The following is a 26,139-nucleotide window of genomic DNA, read 5'->3' as shown; positions in this document are numbered from 1 at the left end:
GGTGTAAAAAAAATACCGAAACGAGTGTGCAAAGAAGCCATCTGGCGGAACGATGAGTGCGCTTAACATGCACAGTTGTGTCTGTTAAAGTGGCGGTTTGGCGGTCACTTGTTACTTAGCGAGTGCACCACCCATAGCTACCGGTAACTTAAACCGCTCGCCAGCGAGTGCACGACTCTCTCGCTCGCCTATCGAGTACATCCACCAGCTTGGCGAGTACACCCACCAGCCTTAGCGATCACACCCACCTCAATATGAGACGGGACCTATTGGTATTTTTGTGTTATTCTTAGTGATGTTTGTGCTTGGTATAATTGATCAATGGCAGAACGGTCACATTGGTGCACCTCTGTGGTATTTTTCCACTTTCACACTAGTTTCTTTCAAGCAAGCAAAACCAGCGGAACTTTAATTGCGGTGTGCGGCGAACGAGAAGGGAAACCGAAAAGCAGCCAATTTACTGTTGCGTTCCGATCCTGTTAATTCATCAGTTGCCGATTCTCCGATCGCGCCTGTAACTTTTTTGTTTAGTTTAGTGCATCAAGTGCGAGATAACACAGCAAAGCAACAACAAACGAAGCGACAGGCCAAAGCGGACGCGCAAAATACAATAAAAAGTAAGGAAGAAAACGAAGTACGCAAAAAGGAGGAAAGAGAAGCAAAAGCATTTACAGCTAAAGCATTTTAGAGTGATTACGCATATTTCGTATGTTGTTCTTCATGATGTCTGCCGTGTGGAAAGATGCTTTCTTTTTATCTGGGTGTGTACACCGATGAAATCCCAGAAAGGAATATGCACAGGGGTTTTTTGTTTCATAAACAAAATTTGTAAAAGCCGCCAAAAGGCGCCGCTGCCGGCGTTGCAGTCGACGTCGATGAAAGTGGATGTGTGTGTGTGTGTATATGTGTGAGCAAAGCAAGAGGTGAAAAAAAACTCAGAAGTGAAATCTTTCTGCTGCTATTTGCTTTGTTGAATATTTAAATGTAAACTAAATAAAAGGCATTGCGGTTGGCATTTTTTTGTGTGTGCTCCATTCAGCAAAATAAAGGAAAGGAGCGAACTGATGAGCGCAGGGAGAGCGCGAGAGAGAGAGAGAAAGAAAGGAAGAAGGGCGGAGAGAGCCTTTTATCAACGGCTATCAGCAGAAATATTTGTTGCCGCACCCCGCTTGACCTTATTCTCTCTCGCTCTCGCTGCCGCTCTCTCCAGCTTTATCGCCCTCTCTTTTTGCGGGGTGTGCAAGGTGCAGTCGCCGCCCGCATTTTGCGCGTTGACTCATACACACAAACACACACACGCACGCACACGCCCCCATCGCCCCTTTGCCTTTTAAACCTCTCTTTATCCCAATTCCGCTTTGGGATCTCGTTTACGCCGCTCTAATAACATTTGCCGAATTTTCGCAAGTATTAGTAATAATTTAACATTATACAAATTATATTTAACCAACAGTTAAATACAGTTGAGTTTTTTTTACTTAAAATTACCAGTTTATTAAGCACATTTCTTGATTAATCACATTTCGAATTTCTAAGAATCTTCTTTGGCACTCGAAAATTGTCGTTTGAAATGCAAGAAAATTCGCAGAAACGGTGTCTGGTTTTAATCTCTGTTATTTTGTGAGATCGCTTTTGATGGCATTCGCTCTGGGGCGTTATTTTCTCACAGTGACCCGTTTTCCGCTACCATCTTTCCCTTTCCCCATTTCTCATTATCTCATTATCATTAGTAAATCCGCTTCAATTTTATCCGCATCTGAATGTTCCAGCTTTTTATCGAACACGCTAAAGCAAATGACGAAAACTGAAAAACGTGACATAGAAAAATGGTTTTACAGTTTCTAATTAAGCTCAAGTTCAAGATCAATTTGAGTGCCAGCTTGTTTTAAATTGAATAGTTTAATTTAACTATGACTCACTCACATCCAAATGATTTCCGAACAATTTGTTCTTAATCGTATATATTCACCAACATTTCCTAATTATTTGTTTGTTTGGTTGCCAAGGGGCGTTAAAAGCTCTCACCAATAGAACGAAATGCGAACAGGGGAAGTGAAAAATGCGTTCTCAGTTTCTTTAAAACTGAGTGCTTAAATAATCAATAACTACTCTTTGTGTAGTTTGCCCTATTATTTACAAAATGCGAAACCAGTTTTGATTCCAGGTCGTACTGTAGAATATGAGCCATTCATATTCCAGAGAAATCAAATCGTTATCAAAAGTGTAAACAAAATTTTACATTATTTTCGGGATATAGTCGAGCAATTTGTTAGCGATTTCACCTCTGACCTTTTCAAATATAATTCTCTGGCAGGCGAGAATAGATTAACAATAGAGGGGAGTAGCGCACGGGTTTAAAACACTGACTCATAATCATCACGATCTTTCGCAGTGACACAGTTTTCGTATATATGTATTTTTCTCATCTTTTGTTCGGCATCTCCGGCATGTTTGCTAACTTGGCCAGAAGGGAGAAGATAGCGCAAGTCGGCCAACTTAGCCTAATTTATAGCCATCAAGCTGTGATTTGCTCTAATTTCACTTCTAATGGAGTTTTGTCAAGGGAGACAAATCAGGGAAATGGGTTCTATTTCTATGTTTCTTCTAGGCCAAGTCTATTATGGCCACGTTAAAGTTTGTTTTCTACGAATAATAATGTTGGCCTAATGCAGAAGTTATACACACTTAATGATAATGGTCCATAATGGCCAAAAAATACGCGATTTTATGACTGCCGAACGTCTTCAAAATACGATTTATATACCTGATTATCAATGAATTGTGCATTAAACACGTGTAATGACTTTGTTATTTTCCAATTAAATGATTAATCGCCCGTTACCGATCTACGATTTCCGTTTGTAAAGCATTTAACATTTGAAAATCTTGAGAGTTCTTCCAACAAACGATTCTTGACAAAGTCGCGCGCGCAATCACATATTTGTTAGCTGACTTTAGTTTGTTACATCATCGTATCAGCATCTCCAAAGTTCTCCGACACATTTCTACCTTATACAGGTTTTATTTGTTTTATGCCCAGGTTCTCAAGTGTTCCCCATGGCTCTTGTTGTTGCTCCATCGCATTTCAAGATCTTTTATCACAGCTGACTATGCCTAGGTTTTAATTATGCTCTCCTCGCTTCAGAAAACACTTCCCACGCATTGTTCGTACATATATGTACCTATTTTTTATATACCACTCGGTGTGAATTAAGTTTTTAGTTTTTTTTTTGTTTTGTGTACACTATATAGGTATAGGAGGTATCGCTATCTGCAAAGGCAGATCAAACTTGCTCGGTCAAATAAAACACTTTGTAAATAAGTCTGAGCCACGCAGTTCGCTTGACAAGTTTTCCTCGACTTCTCCAAAGAAAGTTGTAACAAATGTACACCAAATGAACAAGTTTTACCCAACACTTTCTCAGGCTAACAAATACTCTGCAGTTTCTGGGAGGGGTAAGTGAAAATGTACAAAAGTTCAAAGAGTCAGGGCCGCAGAAACCATTTGAATATCGCGAGAATAACGCTGGAAAAGTATCTAGAAATATTTTCAGTAGTATCAATACTGTTTTTCAATACTATACTGATAAATATCAACTGATCAACACTATACATACATACTATACTATACATACTATACATTTAAGTCCTTGAAATGTAACAATGTTTACAAATGATTGTATTATGCCCAATTACAAAGTTAAAATACTAGAGCTCACTATCAAACTTCACTTAAAATATATTTGCCTGAAATGATGTATAAATATTTTGATTTTGTAAACGCGAATTTTAATCTTGACATAGACAGCGTTGCACGCGACTGCGCAGCGGCGTTGAAATCGTCGATTAAATGCCTCAGATTTAAATACGTATATTTTGTGACTCAGTCGAAAAATATTGCATTCCAATAAGATATATTTTCGTAATCGATTCGCTTGGCAATCATACAAGAGTCGAGTAATGAGCTCAGTTTTCGGATGTAGATGCGTTTCGTTCCACGTTTTATACATATATATGTGTATGGTTTTTGTGTCAGTGTGATTTGCCCTAATCGCAAAAGTGCATTGAACTGATCTAACGGAGGAATGGCAGCTATCTCCTCAATGAAGTAAGAAAAGTTAGCTCAATGAAGCTGGGTTCGGAAAAATCGAATTTTTGAAATTTAAAAGCTGGAATCGTTTGCCCATTTTTTGCCCACTAATTAGTTTTTTTTGCCCACGTCCAGTTTTTGAGATATGAATTTTCGAAAAAGTTCGAAAATTTTCGAAGATCAAAAATTTCACTTTTTTCAAAATTTTTTTTTTTAATCGCAATAACATCGTTTGCCCACCCTTTAGAATTTTGAAAAAATTTATACTTTAGAAAATATAAGACATTCAAGTTTACCTCGGTCTCTTTGCCCATCCTTTAAAATACATTTTTTCGTTTGCCCACCCATTAATATTACATTTTAACGTTTGCCCACCCTTCAAAATTATTTTTTTTCGTTTGCCCACTCTTAAAAATAAAAAAATTTCGATTGCCCACCTCTTAAAACTAAATAATTTCGTTTGCCCATCCTTTAAAATTAGTTTATTTCGTTTGCCCACCCTGTAATTTTTTGGGCAAACGAAATTTTTTAGTTTTAAGAGGTGGGCAATCGAAATTTTTTATTTTTAAGAGTGGGCAAACGATGTTATTGCGATTAAAAAAAAAATTTTGAAAAAAGTGAAATTTTTGATCTTCGAAATTTTCGAACTTTTTCGAAAATTCATGTCTCAAAAACTGGACGTGGGCAAAAAAAACTAATTGGTGGGCAAACATGGGCAAAAAATGGGCAACGATTCCAGCTTTTAAATTTCAAAAATTCGATTTTTCCGAACCCAGCTTCTTTGAGCTAGAAAAGTTCACTTGCTGGGATTTCTTCTGCTGCTTGATTAATGCACTCTGTGCTCCGTTGTTGTGCTCTTCTACTCAGACCTGCATTTAATGATGTACAAAAAAGCACAGAAACAAAAAAAAAGAAATAGAATAAAAAGACTGAAAGACAAAATTCCCACACAAAGTCCAAGAAGTTGCGATGACAAGTTGAGGAAAATAGACGGGAGCAAGATGAGCGAATAATATGCGTGGATTTCGCTTCTTTTTCCGCACATGTGGCGGTTTATTGAACTTAATCTTGTGCGGAAATTACACAAAATCACGCCTCTCCGCTTTTGCAGAATGCAGCACAAAAAGTGCAAATGAATTTAAATTCAAGCGAAAAGCGGCGACAAGAAAGCGCCGCACTTGGTTGCAAATTCCGCCAATGGCGCATCAAAACTCATAAAAAGGGGCAACAAACTTGGCAGAAAATAGGGGGCGTGGCTCATTTGCATATATAGGTTTTTTGGCTGGATATATATATATATATATATATTTTTTTTTAATATTTTTAGGTTTGAGGCATGTGAGTTGTGACCATAAAAAAGCGTTCCAGCGTTGCCCACAAACTTGTAGGATAGTCTTATAAAGATTTTCAGCGGTCTATAAATACGGCAAGCTGTTTTAATGCGCAGGGGGAAAACGGGAAATTTTAATATTTAATAATAAATATTTGTTCGTCTTTTTATAATTATAATTAGTAATTTGTGGTTTGATCGACGGCATTTTTCTCTCTGCACTAACTGTTACTTCGTTAACCACGAAATCGCCTCAAGGTTATAGCCAACAAACCACAACAACATGGGGGCAGTCAACCAACAACAATAACAATAACGCCATAACAACGCCAGCAAGGCCCGCAGTAAACTGAAATCAACTGAAAATAAATTCATTAATTTAACAGTTAGGCTGGAAAATGGAACTAGTAAACAAAGAAAAAATATATAGCAGAGCAAACATGGAACTCTGACACGAATTTCACGAAACACACGCAACACGCATCCGAAAGCTGGAAAACGATTCGCACAAAAAAGCATTTAAAAAGTGGTTGTATCTGAAGATACCCAAATCTACATATGTTCAAATGGGGGAGGAGCCCAAAAAAAACCATCATCAAAAACTGGAAAATCTTTATAAATCACATGGGAGCGGTGGCCCCAAACTGCTCACCTGATATACATATGTACATATTGTATGAGTATTTACCCTTTTTAGGTGTCATTAGAGCAACCCTCCCCCCACTAATGTTATAATGCCAACGAAGGCACTACGGCAGTGCTAAAGGCCAGATACGGTGGATAGAGGGTGGCAAAGAGAAGAACGGAGAGAGCAAAGAAGCATAGAAGGCACGAAAGGCCCGTTTTGTGGGAACTGGTAATAGCGGTAAACTCGTAGACTTTCGTGCACTTTAAGCATTAAACTAAACTCTTCGAGTTGCACATGCCACACATCATGCTTGGATAACCACCCACAAAAATAGTTGAAAAAAGGTACAGTAAACATTCGATAACGTGCGTTAGGGGTGATACTACACCGATAGACTCCCTTAAGGATTTCGATTACAGTTTAATGGTTTCCATTGAAAAACAAAAGCGATTGGTAGAGTAGCTAAGATAGTTATGAAACATATTTCAAAGTTACTCACATATTCAATGGGAGAGGCTTGTCTGTAATAATAAAAATAAAAGCTAACCGTGGCCGAGCACCATGAAAAGGCACGAAAAACTAAACTCAGAAGGAGAAGACGCTGAAAACTGACGTCATTGGCAACCCACCACCAAAAAATAACATAAAAAGGGGGGATAAACGGAAAAACAAAGGAAAAATCAAATCGAAATCGAATGGCAAAACAGGCGAAACCATAATATGAGTAATAAACAAATCGGGCGCCCAACGGAGCCGGGAGGTTTTGTATATATGTGCATATATATATATAAAAGATATATACATATATACATACCTCTATCAGAGAAATGCGAAAGAACTTCATAAATTCGCTCGATCGCTGGCTTCTAGGGTCTGTTCAAAATCACTTGGAACCAAATAAATATCGGCCAAACAGTTCGATTATTCATACCAAATAATTGGTCCGGGTGAAAAGTTCACCTAAAGTGTATTAAATCGCGATTAGGTAGTTTATATTGTAAGGGAAAAAAATTTTTAAAGGAAAAGCAAACATTGTTGCCGATGAATGTATTTCAGTGTGTGGCTTGTTCGTGCGAGAAAAGGTGAAAAGATATTCTAGACTCAAAATCAAACATTTTAGCCTTTGATGTACTGAAAGATAAATGCCGTGTTTAGCAAATATTTGAAGTGTGCTTTTGAAAATATAGATGGTAACATGAAAAATTCTCTGGCAAGAATATTTTGAAAAATGTATAAGCCAAATCCAAAGTATCAAATGGTATATTTAAACAGAATTCGTTTTGTTAATGATTAATAATGAAAACAAAAAGCTTAAATAACACACACATCTGCTTGATTGCCTGAAGTGCAAATATTTGACAGTGAGAAATGAGTTCATAGCAATATGAAATCTGCAGATTCATTTGTAGGACTATTGAAGGAAATCTTTAAAGGTGGAAACTCTATAAATAGGAGTTGCCAATTTCCATTGCCAACAGGTGCTTGGGACTACTATTATTGACACACCAAATAGAAGCAGCTATATTCCGTTTTTGTTTAAAGTCCAAACAAGAATTTTAGTTAATTTATGCACAAGGCTGGGTGGTTTTTGCAGGGGTGGTGTACTACTAGTATAAACAACTAAACGCCGACGTCATGGCAAGTTGTATTATTTTCACCAATAGGTAACAAATGAAATTTCCGCAAGGCGCAGAAATTAGACGTAAAATGTTTGGATATATTCATATAGTACACACAAGTATACAATTTTGGTACTTTTATTCTTCAATCCGTTCTATTTTTTGCCCGCCTTTAATTGGGGGTTGGGAAAATCTTTTTAATGCCAGCCATAAAAAACTAGAAATTCTATGCAGCTTTGTTTTTCCTTTTATCAAGACAATTAAATTGGTTTTTACGATATGGGCAAATTATATTTATTTCACAATCCAAATGCCAAATCGGCACATAATCTAATCGGCAGAATCACCACAAGACCTTTGCTTGTTTTTCCCCAGACAGGCAAACATTTTTATTTGCTAATGGCAAGTGCACGAAGTTGAATTTCAGGAACAACAATAAGAGCAATAGATCAAATGTAGATTAAGTTGGGGGGAACTATTGGGAAATCATCGGTTCACGTCATATGATAACTTCGGGTTCTTCAATTGGTTTTCATAACCGGTAACTCTTAGCCATGGGAGCCATATCTCGTTTAACTAGACGGTTAGCTTCGAGTCAACTTTTTTTCGACGCAGGAAAATTGATTTCAAATCGAACGGCCATATTTCAATTGGATATGGTAGATTCCTAGCAGTAACTTTCCAGTTTTTTCTCCTTTGCTGGCCATAAATAGTTTTGGAATGCACAATTCTTGGCCATAATGTTAATTTTAGGAAAAGTGCGCTTTCCGTCTATAAGACCGTAAAATTGTGGCTGAAAATAGTATTGGAATCATCGATTATATGTGCTCCATAATATTATGAACTCGTAGTAGCTGTGCAGTATTTTTGCGATATATTTTTATAAAAATGCCCAACTTTTCGGCCACCAATACCTTGGCGTTGTCAAGCTCGCGCAACGTTGCGTATGAGTAATATGCAATTAAACAAGTTCGCCGGCGTTATTTCCCAGGTGCTGTTACTGTTAGCAATTGGCCAACAATCCTCCTTGACAATTCAATTGACTCAGCATGGGTGTGGGAAGTTTTTCGCCGTCCAATTTTAAGCCTTTTATTTGCGCTCTCTCGAGTAAAAAATTGATTGACGTGCAGCTCTAACGTTGATTACTCATACGCAGTGGCGGCCCAACTGGTTGACTGACTGACAATCGTTGGCCGTTGTTTCATTTGGCTGACTTACTTGTTGCCTCCAGATTCATTCGACATACGCAGCTGCCTGCCCGCTTTCCATTCAATTTTCCACTTTTCCACCGCCGCCGCGTCAAACTGAATGGCAGCTAGAAAAGCAAAATAAAGAAAAAGGAAAAGGCCGAAGAAATAGAGCTAAAGGGAATTGGCTACATTGTTAAATACCCTTTACCATCTTGACAATTTAGCTGGCACAGGTGCACAACTAGCTCATTTATTCTGGGATTTATTATTTCGGTTTTAACCATGAAAAGGCAGCTAAGTTATCTCGGGTAACAAGCGTGGAAAATGATTTCAACTCAGTTGCATTTCAGTGAACTCAATGCGGTTTGTGTTTGTCTTCTGACAACCGTTGTGGTTATTTTGGTAACTTAAATACTTAGAAACCCTGGTCCAAATGCGGATTAATCAACAACGTTCAGCTGGAGGGCAAAAGCAAACTAAAGTGAGAAATCAGTCTGAATGGTTGAACTCTTGAATGGAAATTGGCCAACTGCCAAATGGCCACGTGTGTCTCGATTTCGATTTGGCTCATTTATGGAGAATATATTCCCCCAATGCGTCGTATTCAATTCCTCAATTTACTGCAATCGATGACGCAGTGAGCAAATAAAAACGGGCTGGGGAATGGTCACAAAAGGCTAATTGCAGCTACGGCTACAAAAAAAGAGAAAAAAAAAGGCCAAACAAAACCCGAGAGTCATTTCGGCCCGGTCTGCATTATGCTGCTGCTGTATGTTGGCCTTTATGTTGCCGTTGTTGCCCCGCTTCGCCATGTGTAAATAGTTCAATGAACTTTTCATTTTATGCTTCATTTGCGACTCGAACCAAGCGAAAGAAACAAGGCAGAAAGTGTGCAATTTTCAAGTCGAAGATGGTATACCCTATGCGTAAGCAGTGAGCCAACTTGAGGTTTCATGCTAACCAATTTATAATCTATATATGGCATAAATATACATATATGTGTATGGAAAGCTATCCACAAATGCTAGAGCATTGAAAATGTACGAAGTACTTTGTCGAATTATTGACGGCTTTTCCTATTGCCTTCGGTTGTTACGTAACCCCGAGAAAAGCTAAAAAGCTGAAAAGCCGAGGCAATAACAATCAGCAAGCCTGTGAGCCGACTCTTAAGTTGACAGCTGCAATCTTATTCGGGGTAACACAAATACGATCGTACTTTCTTTCGCCGTTGTCCATTCATAACTTACCATTTACATAAAACCAATCGCACCTTTTACGACTATATACCTATGTATGTACATAAGTGAACTGCAGCCGCATATGTGAAAAATGGCAAACGACAAGCAGAAATATGCGTACATTTCGCTGTTTTCGGCCCCAGCTGACTGCTCAAACAGGAAGCAGCGATTTATTTAATTAGTTATTTATTTCGCATATCCCCTCGCTTACATACAGATACAGCGAGTGAGTGATCCCGCCATCATGAGCAAGAAGCCGACAGCCGGACCGGCGCTCCACAAGGTCATCATGGTGGGCAGTGGCGGCGTGGGAAAGTCCGCCCTCACACTGCAGTTCATGTACGATGAGTTCGTCGAGGACTACGAGCCCACCAAGGCCGATAGCTATAGGAAAAAGGTGAGTACCCCACCCACGTCTTGCGTATCCAAGTGATCTCACTCGAATCACCCATAGGTTGTGCTGGACGGCGAGGAAGTACAAATAGATATATTGGATACGGCTGGCCAGGAGGACTATGCCGCCATCAGAGATAACTACTTTCGCAGCGGCGAGGGTTTCCTCTGCGTCTTCTCCATCACAGACGACGAAAGCTTCCAGGCAACCCAGGAATTCAGGTGAGTGTGTCAAGCGGTTCTCTGGGCGCAATTTACCACCCCCTCCCCCCTTAGCTTTCCCGCATTGCCACCATTGCCCCCGGCATTTTTTTTCCTTTACATTTTCCTGAGGTCTCTCGAGAGTCTCGCGTTTTGCTTTCCTCTCAGGCTGACAAGTGTCGCGGTTTTATTTTGCACACAAGCTTTTCAGTGTTTTCCATCTTTTATTATACTGTGGTGCTAATTAGTCATGCAAGTTGTTCAGTTCAGTTCAGCTTCCTCTTCTTTTGTGCGATGTGTAATTAATCGTTATTCATTTCTTGATATGCAATATTGTTTTTATTACTTTTTATTCAAAACTATTTACTATCTCAACCCCTATGAATGCCACATCAGGCACCGAAGTTGATAGTCCTGCTTTTAGTATGCCATATCATGTGCCTACTACCGTTAATTCGACCGATGAATATGCTACTTCGTTGCCATAACTCCCACCTAAAGCGCCCCTCTTCCATCGACCTAATTGAGTATTCAAACTTGGCAACTTAATATTGCTGCGGGCACATAAATACGGCTGGAAAATTGTTATTAGACGTCGGCAGAGGTGTGACTGGCCTGGGAAATACATATGTATATCCGTATTTATTCGATCCCTACTATTTATGCGTCCGCCTGTCTACTGTCAGTGTGTTTACATAAATATATCTGCTTGGCGCACTGGCTTCTAAATGGAGTGACACACGAACTGAGTCACTTCTATCGAAGTGGTGATAAGTGCGCTTATCTATCCATTAGTGTTGTCAAGGTATTTATTTCTACATTGGCAAATCCGTTGTGTGGAAAGTATATTGAATGTTATAATATTAACGAAACGTGTGCTGTTGTTGTTGCTATTTTCAGAGAACAGATCTTGCGAGTAAAGAATGACGAGAGCATACCGTTCCTGCTGGTGGGCAACAAGTGCGATCTGAATGATAAGCGCAAGGTGCCGCTGAGCGAGTGCCAGCTGAGGGCGCAGCAGTGGGCGGTGCCCTATGTGGAGACCTCGGCTAAAACCCGCGAAAATGTGGACAAGGTGAGTGGTGTAGATCCCGCCGAGATGAGTTGGCTCCATCACTTCATAGGAGGAGTGGCCAACTCGCCCAACCACAAAACCACCGATACGATCCATCTGTCCACGAAAAAAAAAATTAAAACTCTTTGGAAATTGGCAAGCTAAAATGTTTATCGAACAGACGAAAACTGCACACGGTTTTTTGTTTAACTAGTTTTCATACATAGTTTATTAAATGTGATTTGTTTTTCTTTGTTTCACTTACGAACGAGAACATCACTGAGCCTAGTTGAGAATGTTCTCGCCAGTTTATAGTGATGTTTGCTTATCAAGTTGTTCAAGTTTCATTTTATAGAGACACAGTGATAAGAAAAATCCACATTCATTCAATGAAGAGTTTTTGCGAGTTAAGGGGCATTTATTTAATAATAGGCGATGATTCCGTAAAAACAAATATAATAGAATACGGCTCATAAACACAATTAGTTTCTTTGAAATTGTTGAAATTTAAACATTATAGGGCTTATCCAAACTCAAAGCTTGTTCTTTGCCATTTCCTCTCTAAATACAATCTATCTAGTTGCACACCCTCATTTTTAGCGTTTTAAATTATGAATGATAAGGGGCGTCGTTCAGATAACAATGCCATTTAAAATTCGTCTGAGCAGTTGTGTTGTGCCATTTAAAAATATAAAAATCTAATCAGGAAACCGAATGAAAAATTATATTGTAATGGGAACCAAAGGAACTATAAGTTCCAATTATATTATTTGTAATTATATCTAATGAACTAGGATTCGAATAGTTCAAGCATACTCTTCCAAAGAATGAATTCATAGTTCTTCTTAGACCATACAATTTGTTAGCTACCTTAGCACAAATACACAGCGAACCACACACAAATATTCACACAGCTACATCATATAAACGCACTGCCAAATATCGTAGCCCAAGTTACCATGCTTTCAACGTTGTTGCCCTTAACAAATATGTTTTATTTTGATTTAATTCCATAGTCTTGTTGACAATTGCCAAAAGCTAATAGTTCTTTGTCGGAAAGGAACAAAGGATGTGTGCGTTTGTAATTATGTTGGTTCGGTCCTTGATCATCTTAATTTATATATGTAATAATTTGCGAATACTAATTGACTCTGATGCTGACTTTGTATATGACTTTATTCCCAATCCACAATTACAGGTATTTTTTGATTTGATGCGCGAAATAAGATCACGAAAAACCGAAGATTCGAAAGCCACGAGCGGGCGTGCTAAAGATAGATGCAAGAAGCGGAGACTTAAGTGTACCCTACTTTAGGCATTAGGTGCATACAACTATTCCACTATGAAATACGATCTATATTATGTATCCTATCTGAGTATATGAACACACCTACTTAACCCGTAGACACTCTAATTTGTTGCTTTTAACCCTCGCTTTATTGCTTTCGGCACTTTTTTCTTTCCTTTTACTAATAACTTGATAATGGTTGAGTTTTAGAATATTTCTTACACTTCCGCTTGTTGAATTTAATTATATGCTTTTTTGTATCATATTTCTTACGTTGGCCAACACTACACATGAAACTAACAAACAAGAGGTGTTTTCCGTAAAACACGCCACTTTTAACGTGAAAGTTTTTCATCTCAATAAGACTAACACAGAAATTATTTGGATTGGCGGTGCACAAACAACGATAGTAATGCAAATAGCATTGAATAGTATTACATTTCTGCCATATTGGGTAATATTCACTATTAATGGACTTTATGAAATACGTTTTGTATAAATGTGTAAATATTTACACAGGGAAAAAATCCAGGAGACTGCTAGGTTTTTACACAGGATTTTCAGATCAGTTACTTTTCTATAATACAAAATATGATTGTAGTGAGGATATTTCGAAATAACTTTGCAATGGACACTAACACTTTAAACAAGAATACTTACATACATCTGTACAAACACATACTTATATAAAGCTTATACAAAAACACATTTTTTCAAACAAGATTGTTTCGAATTCTTGACAGCATTTCAGTTCATTTGAATTTGCTGTTGGAATTGCCTGAAATTTACACTTCATTTATTGGTTTGGTCGTATTTCTTAAAAACTTTCTTTTGATTTTTTAAACCGCAAATACAACGGAAACTATAGAATCCATGATTATTTTATTCTCCATTTTGTCCGGAAACTAACTTTGTATCGCTTGTGAGAAGCCGGTTCTCTGGTGAATAAAGGTAGTTTAAGGCACTTTTTAAAGTTTGCTTTCGTATTGATCTTTTCTACTTTGGTTATAGCTACTTTTCAAAATTTCTGTATTTATAGAAAAACGATTTAACCCCACTACCTGAAAAATAATTATAAGGATCAAATGCTGCACAAAATGAGATACTAATAAATTCTTTGTATGCGTCTAGGTATTTTATGATCTAATCAGGGATATTTCATCGCGTAAAAAACAACGTCAGACGGACGTGAAACAGCCGCCGAAGCCCAACTCTCATTGCTGCCAACTGCTGTAGGATGAATAACAACAACGGACAACAACCATACGATGAACAACAAACAACTGCAGCAGCAACAACTTGGAACACAACAACGGCCACACGGATAACAACACACAGGATAGGATATGGCGAACAGAACCATATGTTAATACAATTTAATTAACTTTGAGAACACCAGTACACACACGATCAGCAAGAGATATTAATACTATTTGCCACACTCAGAACTCCAATCCATAATCCAAGTTAACTTGCATTGTAATATACATAAATATATATATATGATTTAGGCAACAAATTTTTTTCGAAAAAATTAAAAGAAAAGCACACAGACAGGCAACTTACGAATTCTGTCGTTTATTTTTAGTTACTTTTTTTGAATTATCGATGTTTGTGTTGACCCCGTATAATAAAATGTTAAAACTAAAACCTAAAGCTGAAGCTAAAGCTTAAACATATTAAATATAATCAATCGTAGACACCTAAAGAAGCCCATAATAATTATGCAATTTAAAACTTGCTACAGATATTTCTCTTGTTTAATTATATATACGCATACATTTTTTTGTAATATTTTAAAGTTTAATAGCAAAATGCAAACCACACAAACCAACAAGAAACCACACAGAAAAGCTTTTTATAAATATATCTAAATATATATTTAAATATATATATTAAATAGTTTAAAGTATGAAAAACTTAAAATCCTAGCGAAGAAACAACAGAGGAAAACGGGAAAAACAAAAAATATCTCCAATTATTAATGGTAAACGAAGTGAATCAAAACAACTTTTTAATGAAATTTTTGTAATTTTCTAAACCGAAAGCAAATGTGTAGGGATTTATAAACAACAAAAAACCAATGAGGAATGATACACTAACGTTTCTGAAAAGCTTTGGAGACTTTCCTTTACGAACAGTTATTTTCTTTGCCCTGGAACACATCCAATATATGTATGTATGTATGTTTAGCAATTACTCCCGATTGATTTGCTTCTTTGTGTACTTTTGTATAACTGCATTCTGTATTGTAATATTTAAGCTATTATTATTATGACAATTATTATTATTAAATATATAAGTTATATATGCAATCAAGCGATGATTGGTTCACTTTTTGTATGTATGTATGAGGCATATTCCTAGTTTCCCCTGTGAAAATTTGTGCAACACACACGAAATCTCGACCACAGTTAGAGCACGCAACCATTTGTTTTATCCTCCTTACAGACTTATGCGAATATCCAAAACAAAATCAAACAGACGCAATTTTTTTACAATATATACATGCATGTATATAAATATAAAAATTACAATTACGAGAGTTAAAAATGTCGATTGATGGAGTGTACGTTTAGCTTGACTCAGAAATAAAACGAAAAATATGAAAACTAAGCGCAGGACTAATTAATTATACTTTGTTGGGCCTGCCTAAAAGTATGCAAAGTGTCATGGAATTTTACTGATCTTTCGCCCATTTACAGAAATTCCTTGTCATTGCTTCAAAATCTAAATATCCATTCCATTCCATTTTCTCCGTTTAATAATGTAAATTTTTGGGCTGATGGCACCAGGCAACCAGAAAACACAGCAGGAGGTGTCACCTGCTCGCGCCGGAATTTACAAAACAGCTGATATTTTTCATGATGGCTGTCATTTGCATTGTGTCCAATAGGAAACAAGCTCTAAGGAGCAATACCGTTACTTTGCAACAAAAGGCAGATCAGAGATGCGCAGTCGCATTGTTCTAGATGCGCTTTCACGACTTGTGACGATAGGCACGAAATAATTATAATATCCCATGTGGTTGTTGGGAACGTGACAAAAAATCAGTTACACGCGGGCATCTCTACTTCAAGCATAAAATCCGATTTGTTGGCCTCCTACTGGGATTTCTGTTTGTCTGGTATTCAAAATCGGAAACCTCTTCGATTTCGTGGAAATTTCAGCCGTCCGGGACCTATTTTGTCAGACGTTTTTTTGTTTCGGACACCAGGCAAACAGAAAGCTCAGCAGGTGTCAGATCGAAGCATCGAATGAAACAAAACAGCGCTGTTATTTACCCGTTACTCGTAGAGAGAATTTTTGGGTCGAAATCAATTTTGATCCAAGAAACGAATTTACATATTTGGAGTTTTGGCCAATTTCGTTGCAAAACTACAACAGGGTATTGTGAGCAGTACCTTTTACAGCATTAATATTATGTTCTAGAGATGGGTTATCGCTGTATTGTTCTGTAAAAATTCAGAAATGAAACGTGTTATTTTTGCTTTGAAATCTCTTTTATTTTTTTTTACGCATTTTCTGTTTTCTTTACACATTTACATTTATATTATATATATATATATATCATTCTTTATATATATTCTTTTTTTACGCTTTTTATTTATTTCTATAATCTAACGATTTTGTTGTTTGTTTATTTTTGTATGCATTTCGTTTAAAATTAATTTTACAAGTTACATTTACAGCTAAAAAGAATTTCTCTTGATTTCTTTTTGCTTGAAATTGTTTTACGGTTTTTGTTATAATCATTTCTTGTTTTTGTTGCTGTCTCTATAAATATAGTTTTTTTGTTAATTTTTTGTGTGGTTTTTTTGTTGTGTGTAAGGATTAATGATAATTATGATTTGCAATACTCCCGATTTGATTTTAACTTAAAGAAAAAATTTGTTTAATCATTAATAATTAGTTAAGTTATGCTTAAATATCTAAAATGAAATCGTTTTGTTGTTTGCTGTTTCCATGCTTGATTTTTGTTTAGTAAAAATTACACAAAAAAATATTATGCATTTGTTACTTGCCTACTTACAAAGGATAATTTAAAAAAAATCAGAAAACGCATTTTCAGTGGTTTTTAGTTAATACAACGAAAAAAAACATAAATTAGATAACATAAAAGCTAGTTTTAAAATTCAAATTTTTGTGTTTGTATTATTATATTTTTACATTTTCTTTTATGATTAGTAACAGAAATCGAGTGACACACACAGGCATGTAATTCTATATAGTTATTTCAATTTTCTCTTTCAACTTATGTGACTAAAGCATTTTACATTCAAACACATTTACACATACGATCCACACACATATATATATTTCTAGACAATAGATTTCGATTTTGTAAGATTATTTATTTGCTCCTCTTCCTTTATAGAAAACATCCTTGTGTGAAAATAACTTTTTATTTGCTGTCCCTTTGGTGGAAAAAATCGTTCTTAAAAAAAACTATAAGTCCCCCGTGATGACAGAAAAACGTAAGGCTTGTTCTTTTTTAAGTATTTACAAAAAATATGGAAAATTTCACGATACATAACCTGCGCACTTTAGTTCGCGTATACAAATATATAGTTAGATGATATACAGTTTTATATTCATGCTCGACGTAAAAAACTTGCAAATATATAGGGGAGTAGAAAGAGACAGCCTACTCTTTCCGTCTCCATCTGCCCTTCGTTATTGTTCACGAAATATCTTTTGCTAATACTTTTATCAATCCACTTTTACTTTCCTAGGTATAATATATATGTGTAATATATATGCTAAGACATACACATTGAAAAAAATGCTCCAAAATATAACATTCAGTTTTGTGTTACTGCTTTTTGCTAGATTTCTTTTCCTTATCGTGATAATTGTGTTGTCTATTTCTAAACTATTTTCGTTCTTTCTTTATCATTCCTTGTATATAAATATTTTTAAGCTTTTCTTGGTTGTGGGTATGTTAATTTCGGGGAATTAGCTGTTCTGTTGTTACTTTGATTCCGTTTCAATTAAGGCAAAAATTTAAATTGCAAGAGAACGCTGTGGTTTTACGCAATCACAACATATTATATGATAATGTCTTATATGCGTGTCTTTTCAGAACAAGATCAAAGAACAAAGTTTTTCTAGAAATAAAAAATAAAATGGGTAAAATGGGAACAAGTTAGTGTGGGTGTGGCTTATGTTAGCTTATTGCACTATTACTATTACACTTGTTCTACGATGTTTTCTTTGATTGCTACATTAATATCTAATTCAAATGGGTATTACACAGATACAACACTCCGTCGCCAGCGTTTTTGTTTTAATTTAACATGCTATTGGTTAATATGTGGCTTGCAAACATTCACATATTTGACATACAAGCTATATGATGATCTATTTCTATTGATTTGATTTATGCTTTGTTTCTGTACTTTTGTTGTTTAATTTTTCGCTTTTAAAAGAAGAAGAAAGTATATCCAAGAGAAATTATTTCTGTTTGTGTTTTCAGTTTTGGTCAAGAAAGTAGACTTCTATCTGATTTCGTTTTATCATTTTTTTCTTTGCCACATGAATTTTGGAAATCCTGCTTTTACATATTTCTAATTTATAATCTTCTTCTTCTTATTTTTAGGTATGTATATATATATATATTTAGAGATATATATATTTATAAAGCGTTACCCATTGGTGGTTTCTGTTTCAACAGCGCATTTGGTTTTGTTTTTTCCTGTTTTACATTTAACTGTGCTATTCTTGGTGTGTTTTCTCTTCTTTTCTTGGTTTTTACTATAAAGTAGTATAATTAGATATATAGTTATATAGTATATATGCAGTTGATGGGCCGGTGTGTTGTGGGTTGTCGAGGAATTTTAAGCTGTTGTTGTTGGTGTTGTGGTTGAGTGCCGGTGTCGTTGCTGTTTTATATTCACTTAATTGGTCTTCTCTTGTTGTTGTTGGTTTATTGTTGGTGTTGCTAGCGTTTTCTCTCGCGTTTTTGTTGTTGCTTTAAAATTATTCATTAAAAAATAATTTTTCTCTTCATTTTGTTGATTTTCAAAATCGATGCTAAGTGTTGGGCGGAACTGTTTGATAGCTTTTGTTTTTATCTATTATTTTTTTTTTTTGTTTTTTTTTTTACAAAATTGCAGCTTTAATGACTTGCTTTTGTTGTTTGCTGCCGTTTTTGTATTCATATTTTCAATGTGTGCGAAAGTGTGGAAAATACGCTTGTTTTCATCTGGCTTTAAAAAAAGAGTTTTCAGAGAACCTTCTTCTAGTTGTTACTTTCTCATAAGGTGGGAGCTGTTGCACACAATTCAGTTGTTGTTGTTGTTGTTTTCGTTATTGTTGTAGTTGTTTGTTGTCTGCTTATGGTTGTTGGGTTACTGTGCCGTTGTCCCAGCACTGAGCAACAGGAAATTGTACTTGCGATCCTTATCGGCCTGATGGAACCCTGTTAAAAGTTTACATCCAGTATTAGTACTTATTAAACTCTCTTATATGTACTATTCACTGACTGATGCATTTTCATTAATACTTGTGTAAGTTTTTTTCATTCATAAATGTATATATCCATTCCAGCAATGGAACTATATATACATTATTGCAAGTGTCAGTCAGTGGATCTTTATATGAATCGTGTGGATCCCCTTACCAGTCACTGAACCTCCGCCAGATGGCACAGCAGCGGCCACAATGGTGGCACCGCCATTCAAAGCGTTGGCAGCTCCGCCCGCACCGCCATGGAATTTTAGGCCAACACTACGGGCACCCACTAAATGGGCTGTGGCCGTGGGCGTGATAATCTGCTGTTGTTGCGTGGGCGACGAAGAACTGGACGACGAACTGGAAGATGATGATGAGGAGGACGATGAGGATGACGAGGACGATGATGAGGAGCCGCCTATAAACGAGGCCGACGACGAGACGCCACTGGACGAGGAGCTGGGCGACGGCGATGGAGTCGATGGCGTTGGCGAGCCAGGTGTGATGGTGGCCCCAGTTGTGGCTCCTATTCCCGATGGACTGCCCGCTGGGCTGCCGTTGTGGTGCTGGTGCAACTGGTGATTTTGGCTGGCCGTTGGTGAGATTGCCAGTATGTTGCCGTTGCTGCCATTGCCGCTTTTAATTGTCATGATGCCCATGGCCGGAGTCAGTGTGGTTGTTGCACCTCCTGTGTGGTTGCCATTGAGTTTGCTGCTGGCTGCTGCGGTTGCTCCTCCCGGTGTGGCATTAGTTTTGTTTATCACAGTTGTTAGCTGCTGCTGGATGAAAATAACATATTCATTAAAAACATATAGCATGTTATTTGCGGTGCATCTTTTTTTTTTTGAAATGCAATCCCTATAATGCATTAACAAACATATTCGTTTTACATATTTCGAGAGCATACAGCCGAAAAAGTATTACGTTGTTTATTAAATGCATATCCACACATCAGGTGGTTATTATTCCTTGACGACATATATGTACATACCCCAGTGGCACAGGCGTTGCCTGCATCGAATAGAATTGTGGTTCCATTGTGACCACTGGCCGCCGTTGGTGGTGCTGGTGTGGCTGTTGTTGCCAGACAAACTGCTGGAAAAAGAGAGAGAAAGCGCGAGATTAGCGAATGCATGTGGCGGGAATCGAATTTCGAATTGAATTGCTGTTGCAGTTGCAGTTGCATAACCCGAAGGACGTTCGCATGCAAAACTTGATCTACATTCGGCTGTGTAGCTCCATCTGAGATTCAAGATCTAAGATGCGAGCAAATTGATAGAGGAGCTCAAACCTTTGTCGGCCTGTGGAATGCTTTGCTGATCGGTGGGCGGCGATTCCCTCCTTAAGCTCAGTTGCTTTAGCCGCTTTTGCAGCTCAATCTTCTGCTTAGCCAGTTTCTCTACCGTCGCCTCCTGCTCGCAACCATACTGAATCAAGTCCTGCAACCAGAAGCGGTAACCATTACTCAATGTATTCTGCATTCAATCGTGGTCACACTTACCTTGACATATTTGTGGGCCGTGTCAAGTATTGTCAAGTTGGATGTTTTCTTTCGGTCCTCGTCCCCCATGGGCAGCACCTTTTTGAGCAGGTCATAGCACTCCTTTAGCTGGGCGCGTCGCTCCTTTTCCAGCTTGTTGTGCACCTCCCGGGTGCCCGCTCTGAAAGATATTACAAATTAAAATAAGTACAAATACTCACTCACTCCCTTGCAATATTAGTAGGAGAGAAAAAGGCGAACTCACCCATTACTATTGGAACTGGTGGTGCGCCTGCGGCCTCCGTGTCCCGTGTGATGATGCGCCGATAGCTGAGATCCCGCCGCTGGCGCCGAGGAGGCAATGCTCATGCCCACCGCTCCAACTGCCGAGGATGCCGCAGAGTCGACGGAGTCCTTGTGCAAGCCATAGACCACGCCGCCAATGGCACTCCTCATATAGCCGTATTGCTGCTGGGTCTGAATATGGTTGGCATGTTGCTGATGCTGCGGATGGTCCTGCTGATCCCTGGCTGCTGAAACATTGGACATTGAGTAAGAGCGTGTCCGTGAGTTGCTGGTGTCCACTTTTCTTGTGGCTGCTGGCGGCGGTGTAAGGGAAATTTCCGCTGGTCGCAAGCTACGCAATTGCTGCAGCGATTGCTGCTGGCGTTGCCTTTGTAAATTCTGCATTAGCTTTTTGATCATCGCTTCGTTGTAATCCACGCCCAGGGAATCGGCGGCGAAGCCATTGGGATGCGTGGGTGCGGGATAGACTCCTTTCGCATCTGATACCACTACAAATTTGGGCGGTATTTCGGCGATGGGGCCCAGTTTGTGCTTGGCAGGATTGGATGCTGCTGATGCAGCAGCAGATGTCGCTGTTGCGGGTGTTGCACTCGTTGCACTCGTCGCTGCCGCTGCCAGCAGCATAAAGTCTGTGGAGGCGGGCGGGGAAGTGGTAACTGAGGGGGTGCTTGTGGGGAGGGAGGTGGTGCTTGAGGCGGGTGTGACTGAATTTCCCATCAACTTTGTTAATATTGCTGGTGTTGTCGCTATACTTGTTGTTGTCGTTCTCCCCGCAGCACTGTGCTGTTGTTGTTGTTGTTGTTGTTGTGGGGGATGGGTATTGTTGTTGTCGATTGAGGGATTATCGTCCTCTATCAATGGCCGAAAAGTAAAGAAGAAATAGAAGAAAAACCAAAATAAAAAGACAAATCAAAACAAAGAAAAATTGGGAGAGCGTCGCGGGGAAAATCAATGAAAATGAGTGAGTGGAACTAAAAATGAAATGCAATAAATGCAGCACCCATGATGACATACATATGTAAAACAATTTCCCTCGATAGGCTTTCTAATTTGTCTCTACCCTGATGAAATGATGATTATGTGAGATATATAGAAAATATTTGCAATGCTCAGATTACAGTCTAATGTTTTTTTTTTCAGAATTATTTAAATCATTTCAAACTATACAAATTCTACGAAAATGACATGTACTATGTACTAAATAAAGACTTGGGCTAAAATCAGAGCACAATGCGGCGGAAAAAAGACAAAAGCGGTGTTTAATGAATGCAAATTAACTCGGGTTGAATACAAAAGACAACAACACAGAGCCAACAGCCAACAATCAACAATCAGGGGCGATGAAGGTCCTTTGGTGGGTTAATTATACACGATTAAGTGCGGGTGTGTGAGTATGTTATAGTGTGTGTGTGTAGCGTACGTGTGTGTTAGCGATGAATTAGTTACGCATTCGTGGAAAGTCCGATGCAAATTTCCACGAATCAGGTCCAAACACAATAGTAGACAACCAGCAATCTAGTTTATTATGCATTATTAACGTTTGTTGTTGCGCTCTTTTTTCTTATGCAGGGTGGTTGCTGCTTTTTCACTAGGTGCTTAGTGGGCGGTGTTGGCTAATATCTAGTGACATTCTAATTTGAATGCCAGCCCCAGATAATGGGTGCGCATATGTATATATCCTAGCAGTTCTCGAATGCAATTTCGAACTTAGTTCGATTTAAAATAATTGACAATTTCAACCGGGCTCAAGGCTCAATATTTCCACCCGTTCGACGTAGCATACTTTCCAGGCATTTAAGTGCCAGGCGGATTATAACCGAACCTCGTTTCTCACACTCACTCACTCTTTCTCTCTTTATATGCGTGTGCCTGTGCTTTTATTTTACTTGGTACTCTGTGCACATGTATTCTCCGTTTTCTCCCATTTGTTGCCACATTATTTAACACCCACATCACGGTGCCACGTGACGAAGGCGCACGTGGCAACAGCAACCACATCGGTGGCACTCTTATTAACCCACAGTATCACGCTCGACCATTTTGATTTACACTGAGAGAAACATTGCTTCGGCGTACTTAAATAAGAGTACATCCATGTGAAGTATAGATTAATTGCATTATCATAACTGGCATTTACATATGTTTTATCCATGGTGAGTGGTGCAACTTGGATATCAATCTGTCCATAATCAAAACATCGTTTTGTGTACCATAGCCATAATGACGATATATCCACTTCTTTTTGGGAGGCGAGGGTATCGTTTGATGTTGCTGCTGCAAGTGCAGCAAACTTTGCAGAGCACTCAATTGTCCCAGCAAGTTGGTAAATTGCTTTTGCTGCCGTTTCGATGCGGTAATATGCAAGTTGTCGACTGGTTGCGACATCGTTTTGCTGGATGGAAAATCGCAGTGGAAACGCAGTTTTCCCGTTCGCTAATCGACGACAACTGAGCGCTGAGTGGAAAAACGTGAAGCAGAGTAGAACAAGTCTGGGGCAGGAAAATTAAAGCATCAAAATCGAAGAACCGCCTGAAATTTGCATTTACCAGATAATGCAAATCGAATGGAAAACGGGGAATATTCTTTGCATATTACCATGAATACTCACGGGGCTACTGCAGTTTTTTAATACAGTTTTTTCTTTGGTCAATTTAAATACCCCACTTTGTATTGCCAGCTTTTCAGCGCGCTTAAGAAGTGGGCAACAGCATTCTAATCAATTTTCGGGTTAATCAAGTGATTTAGTTATATTGCCCCGAAAATAATGATGTCTCAATTTAAATGGATCTTTGTATTTCACGATTCCCCAATATCTAATACTTGTGAAATTTATAAGATACAAAAAAAGTTCATAAAACAAAACAAGGAAAAGGAAAGCAGAAACCGGAACTAGGAACTAGGAAACGAGGAGACACCGAAGAGAGAGGCTAAACAACAGAGTCAGCTGTCTAAATATTACACATGCAACGCCAAGAGACACGCCGTACAAAATAATACAATTTGTAAGTGTGATGAAAACAAAAAACATATAAGCCTTAAAGAAAGGCCAAATAATAATCAAAAACAACAATAACAAAAAATGCGTACAAAGTTCATTGACTTTGCTTTACACCAGCAGCCGGAAGAGAGTGCCAGTGGAAAAGAGAGAACGATTGAAGAGAACTTAGCTCAAAGAGAAACGGCTCACGTGGAACTCTCTTTTACTCGGCGGACCATACTATGACTAACGTAAACGAGACGGGGCGAGAGAGAGCCAGCACATGACGTGACCCCAAACAACAACAACAGCAACAAGTACAAGCGTACGTGCGAAAATATACGAACGAAGCGAGCGCATGACAAAAGCGAAAAAAGACAAAGAAAAAATAGCAACGCAAAAAAAAAGTAAAAAAGTAGTCAAGATGAACAACAAACTACACATATGTTGACAAAAAAAGCGAAAAACCAAAAACCGAAATGAGCACAGCAAAAGGCAAAAGAAAACAAAATACAGAAATTCAAAACACAGTGGACCTCTTTGGGCACATAAATTATTATTATAACACAATTTCTCCCCCGCATTTCATTTTTCACCCTATTTAGGACATATGTATGTAATTCTATTTCATTTCTATACATATTTATTTCAATTTCAATTCGATCTGATTTGTTTTTTTCCAATATGTATGCAATGCATCTTTGAGATGGCATCAATTTAACAGCTAGCATCTAATTTAAACTTTGATATACATTTTGAACCCATTATTTCCACTGTATTTTTGACGTTGCAAATTTTGTTTCCGATAGTCAAGGCAACAAAAACAAAGAGAGGCAAAAACAAAAACGCAGCATGACAATTTAGCTCATGCCAATTGGACAGCGAAGCCAGCGTCGACGCTGACGTCGCAGCTAGCAGCGAGCTAAAAATATAACAGAACCTGCTGCTTGCCACGCTTGCAACCTGTGCCAAAATGAGAGCGGAGAGAGAAAGAGAGACAAAGAGCACCGTGCTGTTGTTGTCTTTTGGGGTTTGTATATAATTTTAACTTTTTTTTGGTACAGTGCACGCCCACGCAAAATGCAGTCGACGTCGCAAACAAGGTCAAAACAAGTTTAAATGCAGCAAAAGCAAATGGAGAAAGAGAGCAGAGACGTTTTCGTTTGGTAAAGGCGACCAAAGTGTCTGCTTCGAAATATGGTCAAGTGGCTGTTGTTTACTATCAAATATCTCGTTATAATTATTAGTTTACATTCCATAGGTGTCTGGTTCGTGTTCTATGGGCAAGAACTCTTTATCTATATTTGTGTGTATGTATGCATGTACACAAGTTTATTAAGGGTTATCGCCTGCGATCGACCATTTGACTACTCCTTCCTTTTATAATCAATCAAGTTCAAAATTGAGCAACGTTATCTGCGATATTTTTATCACCAATATTTCAATTATTTGCATACACAAAGTGCCATTTAGCAACGCACTAGAGTTAAGAAAGCGACTAAGCTAATGCGATTTTTCTCGACACTATTTCCTTTTCCGTTTGGAAACTTTTGTCGCCTGACGAGAGAGCCCAACAACAGTTAACAGCGGACCTAAGCAGCTGATGGCGTTGCACCAGAGAAGAGTGTTAGACGATGCTCGCACAGCAGTGGGCAGAAAAGTAGTAACAGTTTGGGTGAATGTGATGTGATGTTAATGATGAGTGATAAGAATTGATAAGAATTGGTCGTTCGAGACTTTGCTTTGGTAAGTTGGAATTTTCTCAACCAATTGTTGTCCAATTAGTTTTTCAAATTAAAAGGCCTGAAGCAGCAATTTTAAGACAAAGTGTCCACTTGGGTAAAACTCCGACTTGAGTTCTGGGATTCATGAAGGGTCGGTCGGGCTTG

General features: G+C 38.1%; 2 protein-coding genes across 10 annotated transcripts in view; one reads left to right on the top strand and one right to left on the bottom strand.

Annotated features, from left to right (window-relative positions):
* The first annotated feature begins 366 nt into the window (after nt 1–366).
* LOC6612573 (ras-related protein Ral-a) lies at nt 367–15,644 on the top strand. Of its 2 annotated transcripts, XM_032725009.1 has the most exons (6): nt 367–617; nt 10,313–10,492; nt 10,550–10,710; nt 11,590–11,764; nt 12,942–13,065; nt 14,163–14,249. In XM_032725009.1, the coding sequence occupies exons 2-5, from the start codon at nt 10,340–10,342 to the stop codon at nt 13,056–13,058; spliced, it is 606 nt and encodes a 201-aa protein (XP_032580900.1). In that variant the 5' UTR covers nt 367–617; nt 10,313–10,339; the 3' UTR covers nt 13,059–13,065; nt 14,163–14,249. The 2 variants fall into 2 exon arrangements, with proteins under 2 accessions (XP_032580900.1, XP_032580901.1); XM_032725010.1 differs by lacking the exon at nt 12,942–13,065 and having other exon boundaries at nt 368–617; nt 14,163–15,644.
* Nucleotides 15,645–16,663: 1,019 nt separating this feature from the next.
* The window catches only part of LOC6612574 (uncharacterized protein DDB_G0271670), a 31,318-nt gene continuing 21,842 nt past the window's right edge, over nt 16,664–26,139 (bottom strand). For 3 of the 8 annotated variants that reach the window (XM_032724268.1, XM_032724267.1, XM_032724266.1), the window contains 6 exons: nt 21,233–22,124; nt 20,989–21,148; nt 20,779–20,926; nt 20,479–20,582; nt 19,657–20,266; nt 16,664–19,455 (listed from right to left, as the gene is read on the bottom strand). In XM_032724268.1, coding sequence (XP_032580159.1) covers nt 19,385–19,455; nt 19,657–20,266; nt 20,479–20,582; nt 20,779–20,926; nt 20,989–21,148; nt 21,233–22,124 — 1,985 coding nt within the window. In that variant the 3' untranslated portion in view covers nt 16,664–19,384. The remainder of the gene's footprint in view (nt 19,456–19,656; nt 20,267–20,478; nt 20,583–20,778; nt 20,927–20,988; nt 21,149–21,232; nt 22,125–26,139) is intronic. The other 5 variants (XM_032724270.1, XM_032724271.1, XM_032724269.1 and 2 more) reach the window with 5 other exon arrangements.

Source organism: Drosophila sechellia, chromosome X (assembly GCF_004382195.2).
Source record: "Drosophila sechellia strain sech25 chromosome X, ASM438219v1, whole genome shotgun sequence".
In the NCBI taxonomy this organism is placed as follows: domain Eukaryota; kingdom Metazoa; phylum Arthropoda; class Insecta; order Diptera; family Drosophilidae; genus Drosophila; species Drosophila sechellia.
This window is presented reverse-complemented; position numbering and strand designations above follow the sequence as displayed.

Excerpts from the sequence above, each read along its gene's own strand:
- LOC6612573 (XM_032725009.1), top strand. The coding sequence starts at position 10,340 with ATGAGCAAGAAGCCGACAGCCGGACCGGCGCTCCACAAGGTCATCATG. Across the intron at positions 10,493-10,549 it reads CCGATAGCTATAGGAAAAAG|GTTGTGCTGGACGGCGAGGA; the intron begins GTGAGTACCCCA and ends AATCACCCATAG. Across the intron at positions 10,711-11,589 it reads CAGGCAACCCAGGAATTCAG|AGAACAGATCTTGCGAGTAA; the intron begins GTGAGTGTGTCA and ends TGCTATTTTCAG.